Genomic DNA, 23,078 nt, shown 5'->3' with positions numbered 1-23,078 from the left:
CTACTTTTCTTTGACCATGTTTCATAGAAATAGCAATAAGCTGAAAAATTTAGTACTCTGTGTTTCTTCACTAGCACCTGAACAAGTTAAAAAGGGTAATTGTTGTAGTTACAGATAAAGGGAACTGAAGAGAAAGTAAGGATGTTCATGGTCTACTGTACCTTGAGATAGTCTCCTATAAGCCAATAAATATGCTCTCTTATATTTGCTGTTTTGATACAAGTCCTATACTCACTGACTAATATTTAATATAATATTCAAGGGCACGTAGAGCTGGTCGATGTCTGCACCTTCAGCACCGCTGGCAAGCTTCTTCGCTTTGGGTTCTCAGCCATGTTTGGCTTTGGTGGAAGAACTTTGGCTCTGGCAGAAAAATATCGATGGATGTCCCCTAACCAACGGAGAGATTTTGCTGTTGTTAAGGCACTGGCAAAACTTAAGTAAGTCTTTTTCTTAAACCAATAATTTTGTATCCCAGGTTCAATGACTGTTAATAACAAATTTCATTATATTTTAGGGCAGAAGACTGTGAAATATCATTTTTACCATTTAACAGCTCTGATGATGTGCAAGAAAGGTAGGTAAAAACTCAATGTAATACAGATAACCTGTATCTTTCTTTAAAGCATAAAACATTCTGACAAACAATTGATCAGACGTACGATCTTTGGTTATTTTTCTAACACGGTAGTAAAGAATATAGAATCACAGACTCTTACAGATCTTAGTAAGCAAACAACCACTTGCTCAGCCTTTTTCTCTTCTTCCTTCTTTCTTTCCTCCCTTCCTTCCCGCTCTGTCCCTCCCTCCCTCCCTCCTTCCCTTCTCTTTTTCCCTTCCTTTCCCTTTTCTTTCCCTTTTCTTTATTTTTTTCCTTTTTCATTTCCTTCTTTTCCTTTTTCCCTTTCTTTCCTTTTCCCTTTTCTTTTGCTATTTATTGAGTGCCTATTATATGCCAGGCACTTTGAATACAACAATGCATCAAAAAATGAACAAAACACACAGTTTTGTCCCTCATGATAATTTTGGTCTAGTGTGTAATATAAATATTAAAGCCATACTAAAGAAGGGTTATAGTCTTTAAAGAAATAGTAAATTATTGTTCCTTATAATACTAGTTTATCTTTAAATGAATCAACACATTATGTTGGCAGCAATAAAATTGTACACGTTTTTACTTACTATCTAATCAAAGAAAGTAACATATGTAATGATGAGTTCACTAATTTTCTCATATTTAATCGATTTGTGTGTGCATGTGTGTGTGTGCGCGCGCGCGCGCATTACCTGTTTTATAGCTTTGTTTTTTCTTTCCTTTAGGAGGGCACAGGGATCTCCCAAATCTGGTGAGTACAAAAGTATCTCCTTGAGAACTGTGCCAGGTTCTGTTGACATTTTGCTCTGGTGAGGGAAAATAACCAATCACTCTCATTACCTTTAGACTGTAATGATCAATGGCAAATGATCCAGGGTCAGTTCTTGAATGTCAGCATTATGGCAATTCCTTGCCTGTGTTCAGTGGCACCTAGAGGCTTGGCACCTAATACCAGGTTAGTAAGCATTTTTATTGAATTGTTGATACATTTCTTATAGACCATTTTTTTCCAGGATATCCAATTAACTGTTGGTTAGCTAGAAACTTAACTGGTAGTTTATCTTTGTATATTAGAGAGTCTAAGGGATTTGTCATCACAGTAGGTTGGGAACAATTGTTGAACTAGAATAATTATCAGATAATCATTGACTATTTAAGGTCACTGAGGCTAAAATATTTCCTAAGTTTCATTGATATAATTTTATGCCTACTTTGCTTGATTTATTCATTTAGTTGTGGAGAACATTATATTAAATGCTGATATTTCTTGTGAATGTCTTTGCTTTCCAACTTTAATGCAAACATAAACATCCTTAGCATGAAAAATCACATATATGTATATTTGATACTGTATTAGTCTGTTTTCATGCTTCTGATAAAGACATACCTGAGACTAGGTAATTTACAAAAGAAAGAGGTTTGATGGGCTTACAGTTCCACGTTGCTGGGGAGGCCCCACAATCATGGTGGAAGATGAAAGGCACATCTCACATGGCAGCAGACAAGAGAGCTTGTGCAGGGAAATTCCTATTTTTAAAACCATCAGATCTCATGAGACTTATTCATTACCATGAGAACAGCACAGGAAAGACCCACCCCTTGATTCAATTATCTCCCACCACGTCCCTCCCACAACACATGGGAATTATGGGAGCTACAAGATGAGATTTGGGTGGGAACACAGAGCCAAACCATATCAGATACCTTTAGTCAAAAGAAACATTTCAGTTCTATTTAATGTGAATAGTAGTGCATATCAATCTCCTGCCCACATTTTCAATGGAATGAAATGTGAGACATCTTATATATATCTTTTTATCCATAGGATATAGACATTCCTTCTCTTGCACATTCTTCTTAAGCAGCTGTCCATTATGGGGCTGAAAATATTTCTTTCCTAAATCCAATCCTGTAGAGCGTAGGAGAAAGGATCACGTGTGCTGTGAAATATAGCCAATAAACAGGGAAATATTCAAAGTTAGAGAAGAAAACAGAAAAACTGCAAACTTGGATATTGAAAACCCAGATGGCAAGGTCCTCATTAATTACATCTAGTGCTAAAACTTGAAAGGAGTATTTTGAACCTTGTGTGATTTAGAAATTGAGCCTGGTGGTTTTCCCCCACACCCTCAGAAATCCTAGATAGCTGTGTGCTTTTGTAATGTAGTTTCCCTGACTAAACTTGAAGACGTGGCTAGCTGACCAAGGAGCTATGTTTGGCAGGACTTGAGACAATGTTTATCTAACCCTGCTTGTTCAAGGACCTTCTTGGGAGGGTAGACCTCTTCTGGGAGCAGTTGATTCATAGCTCCTTCAAAGCCACTCCGTAAATGTTCAGCTTGACTAGGATTCCACTGCTGACTTTCCAGGCTTAATCAGTATTGATGAATTTTTCAGAGAAGAATGACTAATTAGAGATTTCTTCTGTGGTTTATACTCACAACATGCCATCTTTGCAAAGGCCTTTCGATCAAGACTCACTTGACCAGAGATTTTTTCAGAAATGTAGCTTCTGATGATTCAGGATGATTGAACAGGAGATTTCACTTTCTGCTTTTCCCCCCACCATGATAAATAATAATTTATGTTAAAGTATCTCAGTGCCAATTGCCAATAGGAACTAATATTCTTGTATTCTAAGTATTCTAAGAGTAAATATGTTCATAGATGTGAGACATTTAAAGCAGTGTCAGCCAGTATGTTGTGTTTCTATTTCAAGTAAAGATTGCAAAGCAGGCATAGGATAATGCTTTTAATGTTTACAAAATTACGCAATTAAAAAAAAAAGATGCACAGTAACACTACCATGAATGTTTTGGTGCTGTTTATTTTTAATTGGGAAGAAGCAGCATGATGGAAAGAGTGCTGAGCACCTGGGGTATTGGTGCTGATGACCATTTTTTCTCCGTGTGCCTTTGAACAAATCACTTAAACTTGGAGTTGTCTTTTTTTCTTCTATGTGAAATGAGTGAATGATGAGATAATCTCTAAGGTCCCTTATAGCTCTGACCTGAGCTTCCATAAGATACTAAGAGCTCTTTTTTTTATTTTGTTGTTAGATTAACTTCATGTTTGCACTGAAATCAAGCTAGAAGTCATTTGTATGTATTTCTGCAAACTGCCTTCTATAGCTTGATGCATTTGCAAGTGGCTGTTTTGGCACTAAATCACACCTCTGAATTTTCAGTCTCATATATTGGATGGAACAGTTATGCAAGATTAAAATGTTCAGTCATTTAACTGAACATGTGTGGCAGCATTTGTTCACTCCATTTCATCCATCCAAAGGCCACTTTGATTTATTTCATTTCCTATGTCACTTAGACCTTCTGTCCATAAATAAATATTTAAATCACACTTTAGATTTTAGAAAATGTTGAGCTATTTGTTACACCACTTGTGCATATTAACTATTGTATAATACATCTTTTAACAACATAGTTTCACATTTAGAGTTTCTAATTACATTGTATTTTAAATTATGTCTTGATATGTGAGTAGGAAGCTTGATGGTTTGTTTGTAAAATGCTCTAATGTAAGAGCTTATTGAGAAGGAAGCCAATGATTTAATAAAACTCATTTGAAAGCCTGCATCATTTAAAAAATAATAGCAAGATACGGTTTATGAATTTTAGGTAAATGTAACATGGTGATTTATCTGTCTTGTCCAATACTTTCAATAAACAGTATACTTGTTATAAGGAACAGTGTGTCATAATTTTTGGTATAATCTCTCAGTAAACTTCTTAATGTCTAATAGAAATATTTAATTTCAGATTAAATAATGGAAGTATGGCTCTTATAATTGCCCGAAACACTTCTCGGCCAGAATTTATAAAACACCTGAAAAGATATGCCAGTGTAAAAAATCAGGTATACTAAATTCTTTTTGTTACTTATTTGTAAAGCTATTAATCATGTAGAAGAAGATGCTACAAGAGTTGACATCGAGTCCTGCCTCATAAGAAGGTTTTATTTTCTTCTGAATATATTAAACTTTTTTTCCAATCTGTTTCATCCAAATTTTGAAAAGCATCCACCAGTATTAATATAGATTGGCCTTTTTTGAATGATGAATTAGTGGTTATGTATATATAACCACAAAGATAAAATAAGAAATGTAGTGTTATCTTGCAATGTGAAGTAAATTAAAGATAAAATTACATACTCAGGCTGTTCTTCAGAATGAAAAGAAGTGAAACTTGAGAGTGTAGCCTTCTTGATATTATGGCAGCAGACTTTCTAAAGTTATGATCTTTAGATCTTCCTGACATTTGTTTGCATATCTGCGTATGCTCATTGATTGAAATAGATCTGTAGATATGTATTTAAAAATATGAGACTTTTATATAAATATTCATTCAAAATGAGGATGTGTGAAGATATATATTTCCACTTAAGTCATTTGCTTTAAAAAGAAACAGTATTACAAACCATATTATTTTGGCAGATATTTTGACCTGATTATTAGGAAAATGATCCTAGAAATATGTGAATTTCTGAAATTGTGAGTCTTTCAAGTACATAGGTATGGTTGTAAAACCCTATAGTTTCACACTTTTTGTTTTTTTTTTGAGATAGAGCCTCACTGTGTTGCCCAGGCTGGAGTGCCATGGCGTGATCTTGGCTCACTGCAACCTCCAGCTCCTGGGTTCGAGTGATTCTCCTGCCTCAGCCTCCTGAGTAGCTGGGATTACAGGCTCACGCCACCACGCCCAGCTAATTTTTATATTTTTAGTAGAGACAGGGTTTCACCATGTTGGTCAGGTTGGTCTTGAAAGTCCTGACCTCGTGATCTGCCCACCTCGGCCTCCCAAAGTGCTGGGATTACAGGCGTGAGCCACCACGCCCGGCCCACACATTCTTGAAGTTATAAAATGGTGCTTGGATATAGTTGGGAGAGCACAGATGGGAGGAGGAGGAGGAGAGTAAACCCAGCCAATGACTGGCAGCTGAACCTTGCTTATGTACCATAGCCATTGCAAGTCTCTCTATTTTTGCCTCATTATATTTTCAGACTTTCTTAGGTCATCTTCATGAAGTTTGATCTTCTGTCTATAACATTATTTGATCCTCATGTATTGAACAACTAAGTGGGCTGCTTAGGAATGTAAATCATAAAAAAATTAGATACAGTCCCACTTCCTTATATGTCAAAGTAGATCAGCAGAGATAATGTAGGTTGTGAGCCTGTGTAACAACTTTATATATGTGTTTGGGTGGAATATGGAGACTTACTGATTTTTCAAAGGAATGTATGCATTTTCACATTTTACTAAATTTCTAAACGTTAAAATCAATTTTTAAAAAACCCAAAGCACTATATATTCATTGCTGTTTTTAAGTCAGAAAATAGAAACAAGAAAATGATTTTAAGCACTCAAAATTCCATGTTCCTCAGGATAAGTATCGTTACATTGGTAGAAGTTTTTCCAAATCCTTTTTTATTACATAAATGAGAAGTTAAGTGACTATTAACCTCATTCATGTACCCCTATTTGAGAACTTAAATCGTCTTAACCTATTAATGTAACCCTGAGAAGTTCTGTACTTATTTTGGGGAGGTGTATGTTGCACAAACTGCTTATGGAAGATCTCTTTTGAAATTGCCCATGGGGCAAATCTCTTAGGCAAGTTTTGTAAACTTTTTTTTTTTTAATCAATATACCTTTCTTCTGATTTTAAAAGCAGTGGTTGCCTTACACATAAAGACAGACATACAGAAAATAATACAAATCTGTGTCGATAGGAAGATGCCTTCTAAAAGAGATAATATTATGCAGGATTTATCATATTTTCTCATGTACTCTACCAGGCATATCTTGCTTTTGACACAAGAAACAGTTGCCAGTGTGTGATTCACTGGCCTTAACTCTGATTTATTTATCAACTTTCAAAAATTAAAATCCATGCTATTTTTTTTTTTTTGCAAATAATTCTAAAATATTTTGTATAGTATATATAGTAAGAATAATTAGATTGATTCCCAGGGTGACTGCTTTCAAGCAATGTTAATTTGATCTGTTAATTATCTACACAGGTGTGTGTATTTAGGCTCTTTCCTTCATGGTGACATTAAAAATGTGAATTTATATAAATTTTGTAAGATTATGAAAATCAGATCTATGTAAAAATCATATCTACTGCATAATTCGTAGCAGTGCTGGTATTCAGGAAGGAAAATATGACAATTCAGTTTAAGGAGAGTAACATCTGCTTCTCTGAACCATGTTTACCAGGTTGAATAAGCGAGCGTTACTGTATAACACTGTAAAACAGATTGAAACCACCATGTGCAGAGTGGCTCCTGTTCCTTCCCCATCTCTATGTAAAATTAGATAGAGGGACTTCAAAGGACTTCAAAGTCCTTGCAGCTCCATCCTATTGCTTTGCCCCCCTTCTCACTGTCCACACTTTTCTCTTTCATTGTGACCATTTTTGGTAGGGAGTTTATAACCTTAAATGTGAGTGCTTCCCCCAGGATTCGTTTACAGCGCTCTCGTCTTCTTAGGATGCCCTCTCCTGGATGGCCTCATTGCCCCTCACTTTTGAACTATCTGAACATCATACACTCCCAAGGGTTCTGTCATCTCATCTTATCTGCAGAACCTCTGTCTTCTTGTATGCCACAGAGGTTCTGAAACTCACCGGCATCTGGAGGCCAACATGTCTACAGCTGACCTTATCATTTCCCCTAAAGTTGTTCCTTCTGTGTTGCTCTGTGCGGGTCAATGGCACCACTTTCTACCCATCCAAGTTACCCTGGATTGTTCCTTCTTCCTCATTCCTCACTACCAGTTCCCTAACTTGTTCTGTTGGTCTCCTCTTAAATTGTTTCTAAAATTTCTCCCTTACCTTAATTCAAACTTTAATCCTTTCTTGCTTACAGTAGCCTCCTTTTGACCTTTAAGTTCTCTGGTCTTGTCTTCCATACGTCCTTTTAGAGAAACTTTTTTTCTAAGACACACATTTGATATCTCTCCTGCTTAATTCTTCAGTGCCTTACTCTTGTTGTCAGAATAATATGGAATTTCCTCAGTCTGGAATACGCGGCCTTTGTATCCAGGTCCCTGCCTGTGTTGCAACCCTATCTCTTATTTACACCCTCCACCACATTCCCAGTGTTTTGGCATTTTATTCATTGACTAAGGTTGCCATAACAAATACCATAGAAAAGATGGCTTAAACAAACCAACGTATTTCTTTCATGGTTCTAGAAGCTAGAGCTGCAAGACGATGTCAGCAGGTTTGGTTTGTCCCGAGTCTTCCCTCTCTGGTTGGCACACGGCTGCTGTCTCACTGAACCCACAAGTGAGTGGTCTTTCCTCTGTTCATCCCCAATGCCTTTTCCTATGTCCAATTTCCTCCTCTTATAAGGACACCAATCGTATTGGATGAGGGCCTGAAGACATCATTTTAGCTTAATCACCTCTTTAAAGATCTTATCTCCAAATACAGTTACATTCTGAGGTATAGAGGGCGAGAATTTCAATACAGGAATGTGAGGTCCAATGGGCATGATTGAGCACCTAGGAATCACACTGAATTCTGTGTAGTTGCTTGACCATCGTTTGCCTCTAGTTTTGTAAATGCTTCCTCTCTCCAGACTTTCTTCTCCAGGCTAAATATTCTGTGTTCTTTAAGGCTCAATTCAAATGGGAAGCTTTCCCAACATCCATAGACTGTTTGCCTCCTCTTGTTTCCTGCATTGAACTCCACGCTTGCACCATCATGGCACTTTTGTGTATCACAATTGTAACTGCTCACTTCTCCTCCCCATGCCCCAAACATACCCTCACACAGGATACTAAGCTCTTGGCTCCCTAAAGTCCCACTTTAACAATGTCTGTGGCTTCACAGTTAAAGCATTTGAAGGATGGCTAGATCTTCATTTTGTGAGGTGTGCACATGATAACTGCTGATTTAAGATAATAGACTTACTGGTGGTGGCTGTCAATTCTTGGCATTCCTTGGCTTACAGCTGCATCACTCCAGTCTCTGACTCTGCCATCCTTGGCATTCTTCTCTCATAAAGACATCAAGCATATTGGATTAGGGCTCACCCTAATGACCTCATCTTAAGTTGATTCTACCTGCAAAGACCCTACTTCTAAACAGGTGACATTCACAGGCACCATGGGTTAGGACTTGAACATAGTTGGGATGGGGGAGGGAAATGTAATTTAGCCCATAATAGGCAGTTGTTGATAATTCATTTAACACACACGAACATGATTGATTATGTAGATAATTCTACAAGGATGAGGCATGTAGCCAAGGCTTTATACCCAAGGTGGGAGATCTAATGCAGTTACTGTCAAACAGTTTTGCTTGGGGCCCTCTAGTTCTGAACCTCAGTCACAGCAGCTGATGCCATATCATGTACTGTTTAACTGTGTTTATAGTATAAACCAGAAAGTCAGCTGGACTTTGGTATCTACATATGTAAAATATGGGTGTTGGGGAAAATATTAGTTTTCTGTCAACTTTTAAAACTATGTGTTGCATTGAGGTTTATATGTGGAAAAGAGGAAAAACTATGTAGATGGTGTTTAATTAGGAATATATCTCATCATTTATCTGAAAACTGAAATGAGTAGTTTTGCATTCCTGCTAAAGTTACTTGGCTATATTTTCTTAATTATTTCAGAAAATACATAGTGCTTTTTCAGTATAGTTTCCTTAGGCAAACAAGAAAAAAACGCAAGTAGAAGTTTACCTTGCACCATTCTATAGTGGTAAGTAAACAGTGATCTTGCAGCTCATGTCCATTGTTAAAGTGGGAATGGGGCAAGCAAACACCTGTTAAAATCCATATTTAATTGGCTTCCTCTTTTAAAAGAAGACATACATCCCATTTTATCTTCAGAGGTTTAGACCTGAGTTCTTCCAAATTACATTCCAAGTGTGAAACTTGCACTAGTTTGCTTTATGTCAGCTAAACTAATTGACAAGTTGATAAACTCAATGGATTATATGTCTTCTGTATCTACAGGCCAGCATTAAATATTATCTTTAATTGAAAAATCTACAGTATCATTATTGTATGCAACTTCTCACAGATATGTACTATTTGTCATAAAACAATATTTCTAGGTGCTAGATCTAAACCCAGAAGGCTTTGGATAAGAGATTCCTTCTTCCAAAAAAAAATTGGAGATCCCTGCTCATAGTCTCAAAGCTATTAAAATGTCAGCATACATGTTGATATTTACTTGTGAGAGAGGGCACAGTGAACTTTGTGTTAGTAGCTAGAGATAAACCAAGTATAATGATTATTTGTATTTATTTTTAGTTCAATTTTCCATTTGTTGAGACTTACACTGTTGAGGAAGTAAAAGTTCATCCAAGGAATAATACTGGTGTATATGATCCAGAGGAGGAAGAGGATGAAACTGCTTCAGAAAATTGTTTCCCTTGGAATGTAGATGGTGATTTAATGGAAGTTGCATCAGAGGTCCATATTAGGTAAGTCTTAATTATTTCACCGCTTTATATGTCAACCAGTAAACGTAAATCTAATGGTACAATGAAAGCTCTCTTCTCTGAATTATCAAAGCAGGCAGTCGGTTAGTTTTTAAAAAATCAGTAAATCAGGGAAGCATGAAGAGACATGCAGAAATTTCAACAAAAAAAAAGTAACCTTACAGTTATTCACCAACTGTTTCGTAGAGCGTGGTTATGCATGTCTACATTGCCTGTCTAATTTATTGTTGTGCAGAAACTACAGATAATGTCTACAACTTCCATTTTGGATTTTTAAAAATGGATCAAGATCTTAAACCTTTTAGTGGAGCCATCTGAGTAGTCAAGTGTTAGATTTTAATCTTTCCATCTTAGTTTCCTCTCACTCATAATTACTGTAACACGTTTTGTTCAGCAATTTGCTTTTATTAGGCCTTTACAAAGCATTCAACTTCCCTTCGGAACAATTTTACATAGCAACTGGTAGAAACAGGTTTAGGAACCTACAAACTCATCCTTGGTAGGCATTGTGACACTCAGTGGTTAGAAGCAGCATGCAGGGGTGCCCACTAGACATGGGTGTTCTAGAGGCATGACTATTTTAAAAAGGCAATGGAGAACATTAGACACTCAAGGAAGTCAGTTATTACTGTTGTTGATGATTTTTCAGACCTCAGTTTTCTAGATTATAGCTGTGTTTTCTACATGACAGCTCTTGTGAATGCTATGTTATGAATTTGTATTTGGCATTGTGTACCATACTTATTAGGTGTATGTGTGAAAAATAACAAAATATGTTGATGAAATAACGAATTATACATGTGTTTTCTTTATAGATTGCATCCAAGACTTATCAGTCTTTATGGAGGAAGCATGGAAGAAATAAATGATTCCAAAGTAACAAGTAATTGTTTCTAAAAGAAATGTACAAACTAGAATTTTAATATAAAGAAATATGGCCATGCTTTAAACCTGTGGTCCCCACCCTTTTGGGGACCAGTTTCATGGAAGACAATTTTTCCATAGATGGGGGAATGGTTTCAGGATGAAACCGTTCCAACTCAGATCATCAGGCATTAGAGTCTCATAAGGAATATGGCACCCTAAATCCCTCACATACCAGTTCACAATAGGGTTCGTACTTCTGTGAGAATCTAATGCTGCTGCTGATCTGAGAGGAGGAGAAACTCAGTAATGCTCCATTGCGTTAACTTTCCACTGTGTGGCCAGTTGGGGATGCCTGTTTTTTAAACAGATATTCTAATATAAATTGCTATTTTTGATGTTACTAACAATTAGTCTCTAGGGCTTTAAAAGTCAAGATGAAATACCGATTCAAATTCTGGTTTTTACAATGTGTTTGTTGGACACACAGAAAACTTTGCAACCATCATAATACATCAATATTTAACCTAAATAATTTGGATTCTTTTATTTTTCAGGATTATGTTAAATTTCCTATATTCTGGTATAAACATAAAACAGATTTCATAAGTCTACCTTGATTTTACTGCTCCCTAATACAGAGCAGTTAAATTTCAAAATCACATAGTTTGCCAAAAAAGAATAACCCATCCCTGTCTTCTTAAAGTGGTAGGGTTTTAAAATTCATCGTACAGGTAACAAAGTTGATAACAAATATTATTTTGAACTGGGCAAAATCTAGCCCCATATGTAATTGTGTTCCTCTTGTATCTGAGAGGCCTGTGTTGGACAATCATAGTACTCTGCTTTTACTGTGCTCAAATAACCTGAAATATATAGTTGTTTCTGAGTAGGAAAGAACCAAATTTAAATTTCCTTAGCGACCATCCTGGAGAAGACACTTCTAAATCGGGGCTTACATTTTTCATCTATGATCCTAGATAGTCTTCTGAAAGAACGACTAGACTTTTTATAACGATACAAAGTTTTTTAAAAATACATAAAAGTAGGCCGGGCGGATCACGAGGTCAGGAGATCGAGACCATCCTGGCTAACACGGTGAAACCCCGTCTCTACTAAAAAGTACAAAAAACTAGCCGGGCGAGGTGGCAGGCGCCTGTAGTCCCAGCTACTCGGGAGGCTGAGGCAGGAGAATGGCGTAAACCCGGGAGGCGGAGCTTGCAGTGAGCTGAGATCCGGCCACTGCACTCCAGCCTGGGCGGCAGAGCGAGACTCCGTCTCAAAAAAAAAAAAAAAAAACATAAAAATTTATTCCTGTGTATACACACTCTGGGTTCAGGAGGTTTTGTGCTTGTGTTTCACTACTCAAATGCCTTTACAAATCTCAGAACATTCCTCACCATCACTGCAGGCCTGTGAACAGATAACTTTCATCAATTAGGATGACTGGCTAGTGGCAGGGACTTCATATAAAGAAATCTTTTCCAGAATTGTTTTTCCAAATTGCCCTCTAATTTGATCACTTCCTGTAATGGATGTTCAAAATTCAGCCATAGCTCTCTTATGAAGACAGAATCGGGTAAAATTATATTCTGCAATTATCTATCATAAGCATAAAATAAATATTACAAAAATGATTGTATTTGCAAATAAAAAGGTATTTAAAGATATTAAAGTCCAGAAAGTTATTTCATTTAAAATAGAACCTCATATAATATGAACAAACTATAAAAATATTTTAGCTGTCACTTAACATTTCATGAAAATTTTATATTCACTGTATACAAACTGAATCAGTATCTTTCAGCTAAATTTATGAATTTTGTTTCTTCATTTCCATGCAAAGGAACACTTACATTTGTAAAGATTAACAAAGAATTGCATCCAAGCAAATATTTGTGTGATAGTCAATATTTACATAGTACATGATACATATGAAGTATAGGCCCCCTAGTCTTTGCACAGCTTTGATTTTAAAGTTATTAGTGAGGTATGGTTTCCATATTTTTAAAATCAGTGTATATGAGCTAAAGTGCAACACTCACATGATCTTTTGTTTCAGAATATAAATTCGAATATTTTATAACAAAAGATTTGAAGATGGTTCTTAACTATTTACTCCTGGGTATGCTTGATAAAGGTGTGTAAATATATACCTAAACACATGTATATATACAGAAAGATGGGGAAATCCATAGCTGTATAAAAATAATTATCCAGAAGTCATTTCATTAAGCTCAAACCAGTGTACATGTTCAGTCTGAAGTTTGCCCATTAGGCCTATAATATTCATAGTCTGCTAAAAAAACAAAACCCATAGGAAATGTATTATAAATAAAGGGCTTTAAAGTGATAATGGTCCACTTCCACTCATTAGAAAATTTGGGAATAGCTCTCTAAAAAATTATATTTTTAAAGAACATATTTTGAACAAGTCTCAAAGATGTATTTGAAATGAACCTCTGCCTACCCAGCGGGGTTCGTTTTACCGAGGCAAGCACATATGGTAAGTAGTATTTCAAGTCTAAGACTTCTCCAGTATGATTTAACTCAGTTATACTTTCATTTCAAGATATTTTCAAGGATTTACTTTTCTTGAATAAATTGAATGCTTTAGTGTTTCTCTACCCATTTAAAAGCTGAGAGATTATCTTCGGCTGTATTATTACCTTTGCAGTTCTTCTTTCTCAAAGAGTAATCACTGCTGAGGTTTTCTCTTTGCATGAAGACATAATATGTCACGAGATCATGAGTAAAAGAAGTCCGAACAAAATTCATTTTTTCTTGTAAACAGTGTCTTAAATTTCTTTACTACAACCTGAGTCTGTTTTCCATTCTCTCAATTTGAAAGAAGTCCTTAATCATCATTGCTTTTACTGTTGATGTAACTCCAACTGTCTCTTCTGTTTTCTTCTTGTAGGATAGATTTGTATTGTCTTTTAAAGAAGCCGGCCTGAAAATAGCATTACAAAATCACTAGTGTATAGTTATAAACACTCTTATCTACTATACTCATTTCTAATAACTAAGCAGTTAACACCAATATTTCTTAAACTGCATCCTTTGTAACATCAATCATAAAGGTTTAACAGAGGTAATCAGTAAAAATTAGTGGGGACATACTGGGTTAAAGAAACATTTTTGTTTTTAATGCAGAAATTCTCAGTGAGACATGCCACATTCTCTTCAAAATTGACATTCAGTATAATTTGCAATCTTTTCCAAATGATTTTTTAAAAGGAACATCTTTCAAAACAAATTAAGAAGGCATATTTTTCTAGAAGGACTTTGGTGTTAAGAGAAATGTGAGATCAGTACTGAGCAACATAAAAAGTTAACATTAAAATAGTGAAATATTTAAATCTAAATAACTTGGAAGTCAAATAGGCTTTGAGAAAATGTCATTTTGAGTAGTTTAATGTTGGTAATTGTTAGTAGGTTAATGTTGGTAATTGTTAAATGCTTACCTTCCACATAACATATGAGATCAACAGAAGTACAATAAGTCCAAGTAGCAAGCTACTTGAAATAATCACTATGGTGAAATAACGTTTGGGTCTTTGATGATGTAGTCCTTCCAGGAGAACCTATGTGAATTAAGAAAAGTAAAACCCAAAAAGCAAAAAAGAAAAAAAGAAACAGTTTAAAAAGTTGCTTATATTTCCTTTAAAGCCCTGCCATAATCCCCAATAGTATTTAGAAGTACCCACCCTGTTTTCTTGCTGGTTCTAATATAATTGCAGGAAACACTGGTAACTGTTTAGCAGAAACAGTGAGTGTAATGGGCTCTATCCATGACTTTTCCTCCAATCTATCCAATTCTCACTGCTGCCCAATTCACCTCTCTAAAAGAACTGCTGTGTTGTTCCCTCCTGCCAGTTGTGGAAAATGCCAACTCTCAACCAAGTATTGAGGACCCTCTATGAGCTGGTCACACTCTACTTTCCCAACTCAGTTACTCAAAAGGAAGTAATTATAGACACCCTTGAAATGTGTTTTCCTATAATTTTAATGCAGCAGTTAAGAAGGTAATCTTACATGTGCAACATTCTCATCCTTGTTTAGTTCAATAACTCTTGAATTTGGCTCTGGAAAACTTGTTGCTCTTATTTCAAATTTGAGTGCTGAAGTCTCATCCTGTGTAATAAAAGAAAGATCACCATAGCCTGGTTTGTTTCCTGAAGACATATTAATAGAAATAATTTGTCAGGATCTTTACCTTCTATCTAGAGGTTTCCACAATTTACCTTCCCCAATTTACTTCACCACTTAAAATTAACTGCAGTGCTTCCTTTGGTTCCCAAAGTGTGGTCTTGGTATTAATGTATATAGTATAATCTTACTGAAATCCTTTGATTAGACTACAGCAAGAGGTAAGTTACCATTTACCAATGTTCTCCACCCTGCCACCGCATATTGCATCTATCTTATTTGGGCTTTTTATTTTTTTCTAAATTATAGAATTCAAATATAAAATCAGTGGATGAACTCAGAACTTTATTATCTAAAGCAGGGATTTTATAATGCAGAATCCATGAAGCCTGGGGACGTGTAGATGGGCTTTACGAGTTCTAAGAATCTTTAGGAGATGTGGGCATTTGCTGAGGGAGATGAGAATATATTTAGTCAGATTCTTAAAGAGGGATATGACCTTTAAAACTACTGTGTAAATGTTATTTAACATTTTAGAGCCAAAAATGACAAGCTTCATACAGATCTAGAGCAGTGGTTCTCAGCAGGGAGGTGATGAAATCCTAAGGGACAGTCAGGAATGTCTGAAGAAATTGTTAAGTGTCAGAACGTGGGAGGTGGTACTACCAGCAGTGAGTGTGTAGAGGCTGAGGATGCTACTAAATATCCTACAGTGCACAGGACAGCCCCCAAAAACATCTGGTTCAAAATGCCAATTATGGCTGCTGATGGGAAACCTAGACCTAGAGGAAAAGAGAAGGCAAACTGCAAAAGGTTAAATGACTTGCTGATGGTCCAATGACTTTGCTTTTTGCACAGTTGAAACTAAAATGGATATTTCTTCTTTGCCTGTCTACTGTATCTTAAGCACTGTTTGACAATTTCAAAAATTCCACTTGAACAAAACAGCTGCCATTTCCTTTGGCTTCCTATGTTCCATGAACTAAGTGCTTATAAAAATAATCTCATTTATCCATATTGAACAGATGAGAAAGCTGAAAAACAGAACTCCACATAAAACTAGTTTCATCTCAAACTACTCATAAATATACATGTTCCTTTGTAGGAAGAAGTCCAAAATATATTTAAGTATGTTTTTGTTGATGTTTTTATTTGATTTTATGAAAGCCTTAGTTTTTCTTCTTAGCTATATTTTAAAAATAAAAGGCCTTCAATAAAATTCATCATCCCTTCATGCTAAAAACCCTCAATAAACTAGGTGTTGATGGAACATCTCCATAAGAACTACTTACGACAAACCCATAGCCAATATCATACTGAATAGGCAAAAACTGGAAGCATTCCCTTCAAAAACCGGCACAACACAAGGATGCCTTCACACCATTCCTATTCAACATAGTATTGGAAGTTCTGGCCAGGGCAATAAGGCAAGAGAAAGCACAAAAGGCCGGGTGCGGTGGCTCACGCCTGTAATCCCAGCACTTTGGGAGGCCGAGACGGGCGGATCACAAGGTCAGGAGTTCGAGACCACGGTGAAACCCCGTCTCTACTAAAAATACAAAAAATTAGCTGGGCACGGTGGCGGGCACCTGTAGTCCCAGCTACTTGGGAGGCTGAGGCAGGAGAATGGCAGGAACACGGGAGGCGGAGCTTGCAGTGAGCCGAGATCGCGCCACTGCACTCCAGCCAGGGGGACAGAGCGAGACTCCATCTCAGAAAAGAAACAAAAAAAGAAAGCACAAAGGGTATTCAAATAGAGAGGAAGTCAAATTGTTTGCAGGTGATATGATTGTATATCTAGAAAACTCCATGGTCTCAGCCCAAAAACTACTTAAGCTGAAAAGCAACTTTGGCAAAGTCTTAGGATACAAAAATCAATGTGCAAAAATCACAAGCATTTCTATATGCCAACAATAGACAAGCAGACAGCCAAATCATGAGTGAATTCCCATTTGCTACAAAGAGAATAAAATACCTAGGAATCCAACTTTCAAGGGATGTGAAGGACCTCTTCAAGGAGCACTACAAACCACTGCTGAAGGAAATAGGACACAAACCAATGGAAAAAATATTCTATGCTCATGGATAGGAAGAATCAATATCATGAAAATGGCCATACTGCCCAAAGTAATTTATAGATTCAAGGCTACTCCCATCAAGCTACCACTGACTTTCTTTACGGAATTAGAAAAAACTACTTTAAATTTCATAAGGAACCATAAAAGAACCCATATAGCCAAGACAATCCTAAGCAAAAAGAAAGCTGGAGGCATCATGCTACCTGACTTCAAACTATACTACAAGGCTAACCAAAACAGATATACAGACCAATGGAACAGAACAGAGACCCCAGAAATAACACCACACATCTACCTAGGAATACAACTGGTCTTGAACTCGTAGCCTCCAGTGATCCTCCTGCCTTGGCCTCCCAAAGTGCTGGAATTACAGGATTGAGCCACTATGCCTGGCCTATTTTAGCCTTTATTACCTGTTAATTTCTAAAGCCATTTCACTTAGTTGAAGTGACAGAAATATAGTTTTAGAGTTTTACTCTAAAATTTTATTTGTTGAATGCCTTCATACTATCCTGCCTATATGACTGAATTTATAGATTGTATGTAAACTTAGCCACCAAGTTGTCAATATGTTTTAGACTTACCATTTCTTTTTTTTTTTTTTTTGAGACGGAGTCTTGCTCTGTGCCCCAGGCTGGAGTGCAGTGGCGTGATCTCGGCTCACTGCAAGCTCCGCCTCCTGGGCTCACACCATTCTCCTGCCTCAGCCTCCCGAGTAGCTGGGACTACAGGCGCCCGCCACCCTGCCCGGCTAATTTTCTTGTATTTTTAGTAGAGACGGGGTTTCACCGTGTTAGCCAGGATGGTCTCGATCTCCTGACCTCGTGATCCGCCCGTCTCGGCCTCCCAAAGTGCTGGGATTACAGGCTTGAGCCACCGTGCCCGGCCTAGACTTACCATTTCTAAAATGGATGGTCGGCCTTCCAACTGGATATGAACACTGGCTTCTTTTCCACTTTCCATTTTCCCGAAATTACATAGGAAATTTAAACAATGTGGATCAGCTTTTATGCAGTACTTGAAAGGAATATAAAAGTGATACATTAAAATTTTCAACACTGGAAAATATTTTAAAAATATTTTATATATAATTTAATATATACTCTAATGGCATTTTGAAAATCATCTTTCCATAAATATGAAATTTAACATCTGCTTTCCTCAGTGGCATTTAAATTATCTTTAAACAAGACATGAATACTTATTTTCTAAATTATAATAAAGTATTTAAAGTAGAGCATATGTTCCTATTTGTATTAACAATCTTCTGGGACAGAATTTTTTTAAAAAATGTTCTAATCAGAGTCTTGCTAAGTTACATATTCTATGTTTGTTGTAAAACGTGGATCATTTCAAGGTGATGGCTTCTCCAGTTTCTTTTCATACATTCACTAAGCTGAAAAGAATGAAAATTAACCCATGCCACAAAGGCTGCCCAGGTGAAGACAACATCCTGGTGTCCTGAAGGGTTTGGAACAATGTTTTGTTGGTAAATAGTGGACATTTGTTAGATAAAAAAATGAAACTGTATAACTTTTTTTTTTCTTTTTGACATGGAGTCTTGCTCTGTCGCCCAGGCTGGAGTGCAGTGGCATGATCTTGGCTCACTGCAACCTCCACCTCCCGGATTCAAGCAATTCTCCTGCCTCAGCCTCCCACGTAGCTGGGATTACAGGCACCTGCCACCACACCTGGCTGATTTTTGTATTTTTAGTAGAGACGGGGTTTCACTCTGTTGTCCAGGCTGGTCTCAAACTCCTGACCTTGTGATCTGCTCACCTTGGCCTCCCAAAGTGCTTACAGGCATGAGCCACCATGCCCAGCTAACATATTTATATATGGGATAGACCCTAGGTCTTTCTCAACTCTCCAACCGTGCTTGTTCCTTCCATGCAAGAATACTACCTAAACTTGGCTTCTCTTTTATTGAAGTGACAGCTCAAACCCATTGACTTGATTTTAAGTGTTTCACTTCTCTGTTGGAAAGCAGCAACTACAACCTGAAAAATGGAAACTTACCAATAGCCTCTTATCAGTCTTGGACAAGAACTGGAACATGCCTTTCAAGGTGTGCATTGCACTCTTTTGCTGCTCTAATGCACATACTCTTTGATAATTTTCAAAGTGGCATTCTCCAGTAGTAGTCTATGAAGATAGAAAGGAAGAGAAATCTTATCTTTCATCATTGGAAAAAACAGCAAAAAGCAACATGGTTTTAAAAGTTCCAGTAGCTTATCTTTGCTAAAATATATCAAGTACCTTTGAAATTGTAGAATTTTTTTTTTTTGACAGATTTGGGAGTGACTAAATGTCTGTGGCAGAAACACAAAAACCCAGCTGAATTATAGAAGGTTGGATATAGGTTCTAAGCTGATAACATGGCCTTAAACCTTGCAGAAATGTAAAAATTGATATTGGAACATTAGCATAAATATTAAATATTTCTTTTCCTTTATAGGGGAAACAATATAACACCATACTCTTCTCTCTGAATCCGGAATTTAAGTAGGATTTTAAAATCAGACCTCAAACGTATTTAGATTTGTTGACTTCTGTCTTCAACCTGGCAAGCTCAAAACAATTCTGATGGAACCATCAATGAAAGAATATTGGTTCTTAAGAAGTGGTTTGAATAGTGCTTCCTTCAAAAAAGGCTATAATCCTCATATTTGCACAGTAGTTTCAAGTGCTATGAAGAAGTCTACCAATCAAGTTACTTCCGTAGGTCCATATCACACAAAAATGTATCTTAAAATAATTATTCAATGGAGATGGTAGAATATGGTTCTGTTATTTAAATCGAATGTAAAAGTTGCACTGTAAATCTATAGCTGTAATGAAATATATAATATTGAAAGCATAACTCAATAAATGCATGGTGAATTCATAGCTTACAGTGTGACTGAAAACAGTTATCCATTTTCGCATTATTACTTGAATAAAGGATTGGTTTGCATTTATTTTAGTATTTAAGACACACAATAAAGGTCAGGTGGAAGAAATACATTTTTACCTGGACATCCAAAATGTTGAACAGCTTATCAGTTTGGGGGCTGAAAGAATTTGGTACCATTATTTCCACACTAACATTAGGAGCCATGCTATTGCCAGTGTTGATAACCTGGTAAGAAGGAAAAATTTTTAACAAATGTTTTCTATAAATGTAAGTGCAGATATCAATGAACTTTGAGGTGATCCCATATATTCCATGCAACATTTATAGTGGTGGAGGTTTATAGTTGGCAGCTGCACAAAAAAGGGAGACAAGATATCCATAGTCAGAATTTTTAAAGTTTGCTAATTTTGAATGAGTCATTATATCTAACCTTCTAGTTTTGGTATTGTTGAAAACAAAAAGTACAGGCTGATGGTTTATTGGAGAAACAGTCTTAGGAGACAAACAATATATATTTGTATGTTACATTACATATTTTAAAAATATTTGGTTCTCATGAGGTGGGCCAACATTCTGGTATTCACCAGCTAAGGGAAATGCTAACAGATGTTCTTAGAGTTCCCAAGACAAAAGTTAAAAAATGACAAGAGTTATGACCAAAACTCAGATATTGTAATTCTAAATCCTGTGATGTTATTGCAAAAGCATTCTGTGCTGAGAGGATAATCAGCAGGAGAAAGTGAATAAAAATGTATTTTTATTCAGGATCTATATGCTGATGCATTCAGAAAAAAGTATGTTGTTGTGTTTTGAGAAAGCACAACAGGTTTTTAACAATACTTGTCAAAAAATGCATAACAGGATGATAAATCTGGGGATTGAAGATTCCTGAAAAGGGAAATGGGGCCAAAATATAGCCTACCGAACTGGCAGCTTAACTATAAAACCAATACAGTAAGTCAGAAAGAGATGCATCCCAACACCTCGATTAAAAAATGACCTGCAGACCTGCAGTCATTTTATGAACACGTGACAAAGATGAAGAAAGTGTCTCCAGATTGGGAACAGGTGGTAATTGCTAATCCATAAAAGAACAGGGCAGTTGCAGAAGGAAATGTCAGCAACAGATACCTAGCAGTGCCCAGTACTACAGACAAGGTCTTCTCGATGCCATTAAATATCAATCTAAATCACAAACATCTCTGTTTGCCTAACAACAATTAAACCTCTAAGAATATCTACATAGTTGGCTAGACACAGAAATCCTATATACCACAAGTTTCTCTAGTCCCAGTCACTACATTATAAATTTAGTAGCAAATACTTAACTATTAATTGTAAATTAATAAATCATCTAGAGTACAGTTTGGTTTCTGTTTTAGTTTATCAAAGCACAAACTCCCATTGGGTTTTAAAGAGCATTTCATAGGACTTCAAAGTGGAGGAGGACTAAAATTTTTCAACATTAGTATCAACTAGTATAACAAAAATTGGAATATACATAGAGTCAACAGGATTTCAAGGTCATTCTTTTTCCACAGATCTGGGGCAGGGCCCAGGAATTTGCATTTTGGATAGGTACCCCAAATGATTCTAATACACATTTTGAAAAGCATTGTCTTACAAAATATTATACCTAATCCAAGATTTACTCGCATATATAGATTATAAGAATGCTTGGACAGTGCTTTTGGTTCAAAGAATTCTTTTTTGGAAATTACTAATCACCAATATCTTTGATACAACAAAAATATCAGTTTGACAGCAAAAATGTTTTTAACTTAGGTTTACATCAGTCTCCGAATACTTCTGAATTATGATAGTACTCTTTACTTTAAAAGGTTACTTAATAATTGATAAAGCGCTTGTCACAGGTCGTAAACTTATGGCTTGAAAGGCCGACCAATGTGATCTTAAATGGAGATGGGAGGTAAAAGCCTCCTTTACTTTGTAGTGTTGAGGTTTTTATAAGCTTGAACCAAGAAGAAATTTCACTGATTTGCACCCAAAGATGCCTTCCCTTGGCCTGTCCTGCTTTCTGTGTGCGTCTCTAGCAAATTCATCTCACCCCATAACTTTGCCTGTTTCAAGGCATTCTCTCTGTTCCTGCATGCTGTTTCTCACCTGTCCTGTAAGGAGACATGGGCTTGAATACCAGAGACAAGACAAGTGGAAGGAAAGCAGTAGGGGTCTGAGAGGCAGGAGTACCACTGCTGCAGCCCCATTCCAGCCAGCCGTGGTCTACAGAGGCTGAGGGATATCACAGGTGTACAATGTCGCTTGGAGCAATGCGTCAGTGATAGCCTTTTAGGTTGTTACAAATATCAACACAATTAACTTTTCTTACATGGAAAGTTAAGTTCATTTTCTCCACCATGCACATTTCAGGCTCATTTTCATCATTTGATCCATACACAAATGAAGTTGGGTTTACAAACCTGGTAGAAACAAATTCAAATTTAATTAACTATCTTATTTGATAACATATTATAAAGAGTCTTTCTATAGACTGGATTATAGCATATTTAAAAGTCACCATGGAATACTTTTGGTTTTGTGGTCATATATACATTTTATTTAAAAAGAAATTAAATTGTGGCCGGGCATGGTCGCTCATGACTGTAATCCCAGCACTTTGGGATGCCAAGGTGGGCTCATCACCTGAGGTCAGGAGTTTGGGGGCAGTCTGGCCAACATGACGAAACCCCATCTCTACTAAAAATACAAAAAAACTTAGCTGGGCGTGGTGGTGCATGCCTGTAGTCCCAGCTACTCGGGAGGCTGAGGCAGCAGAATCGCTTGAACCCGAGAAGCGGAGGTTGCAGTGAGCTGAGGTCACACCACTGCCCTTCAGCATGGGCAATAGAGTGAGACTCTATCTCAAAAAAAAAAAAAAAGAAAGAAAAAGAAAAAGAAGGCCATGTTCTCTGACCTAGGTGACAGTATCTGTCCTCACTGATATTCTTTTCTTGCTTTCCACAACACTACACCTTGCTCATTCTACTGA

The 23,078-nt window shown here is 36.6% G+C and overlaps 2 protein-coding genes across 4 annotated transcripts in view; one reads left to right on the top strand and one right to left on the bottom strand.

Annotated features, from left to right (window-relative positions):
- LOC105499537 (CERK like autophagy regulator) overlaps positions 1-20,069 on the top strand; it is a 130,188-nt gene extending 110,119 nt beyond the window's left edge. Inside the window, exons 7-14 of one of the 3 annotated variants that reach the window (XM_011772134.3) lie at positions 263-440; positions 518-577; positions 1,321-1,346; positions 1,442-1,550; positions 4,372-4,468; positions 9,891-10,063; positions 10,897-10,964; positions 19,634-20,069. In XM_011772134.3, the coding sequence (XP_011770436.2) occupies positions 263-440; positions 518-577; positions 1,321-1,346; positions 1,442-1,550; positions 4,372-4,468; positions 9,891-10,063; positions 10,897-10,964; positions 19,634-19,647 (725 nt within the window). In that variant the 3' untranslated portion in view covers positions 19,648-20,069. Of the gene's footprint in view, positions 1-262; positions 441-517; positions 578-1,320; positions 1,347-1,441; positions 1,551-4,371; positions 4,469-7,812; positions 7,907-9,890; positions 10,064-10,896; positions 13,688-19,633 lie in introns of those variants that run through there. The other 2 variants (XM_011772136.2, XM_011772135.3) reach the window with 2 other exon arrangements.
- The window catches only part of LOC105499538 (integrin subunit alpha 4), an 80,425-nt gene continuing 67,812 nt past the window's right edge, over positions 10,466-23,078 (bottom strand). Inside the window, exons 22-28 of the mRNA XM_011772137.3 lie at positions 22,419-22,509; positions 20,189-20,296; positions 19,195-19,320; positions 18,073-18,192; positions 14,984-15,082; positions 14,413-14,532; positions 10,466-13,898 (exon numbers count right to left, since the gene is read on the bottom strand). Of these exons, the coding sequence (XP_011770439.2) occupies positions 13,803-13,898; positions 14,413-14,532; positions 14,984-15,082; positions 18,073-18,192; positions 19,195-19,320; positions 20,189-20,296; positions 22,419-22,509 (760 nt within the window). The 3' untranslated portion in view covers positions 10,466-13,802. The remainder of the gene's footprint in view (positions 13,899-14,412; positions 14,533-14,983; positions 15,083-18,072; positions 18,193-19,194; positions 19,321-20,188; positions 20,297-22,418; positions 22,510-23,078) is intronic.

Source organism: Macaca nemestrina, chromosome 11 (genome assembly GCF_043159975.1).
Source record: "Macaca nemestrina isolate mMacNem1 chromosome 11, mMacNem.hap1, whole genome shotgun sequence".
Lineage (NCBI taxonomy): Eukaryota > Metazoa > Chordata > Mammalia > Primates > Cercopithecidae > Macaca > Macaca nemestrina.
Note: the sequence above shows the minus strand (reverse complement) of the source record. Positions and strands in the feature narration are given on the sequence as shown.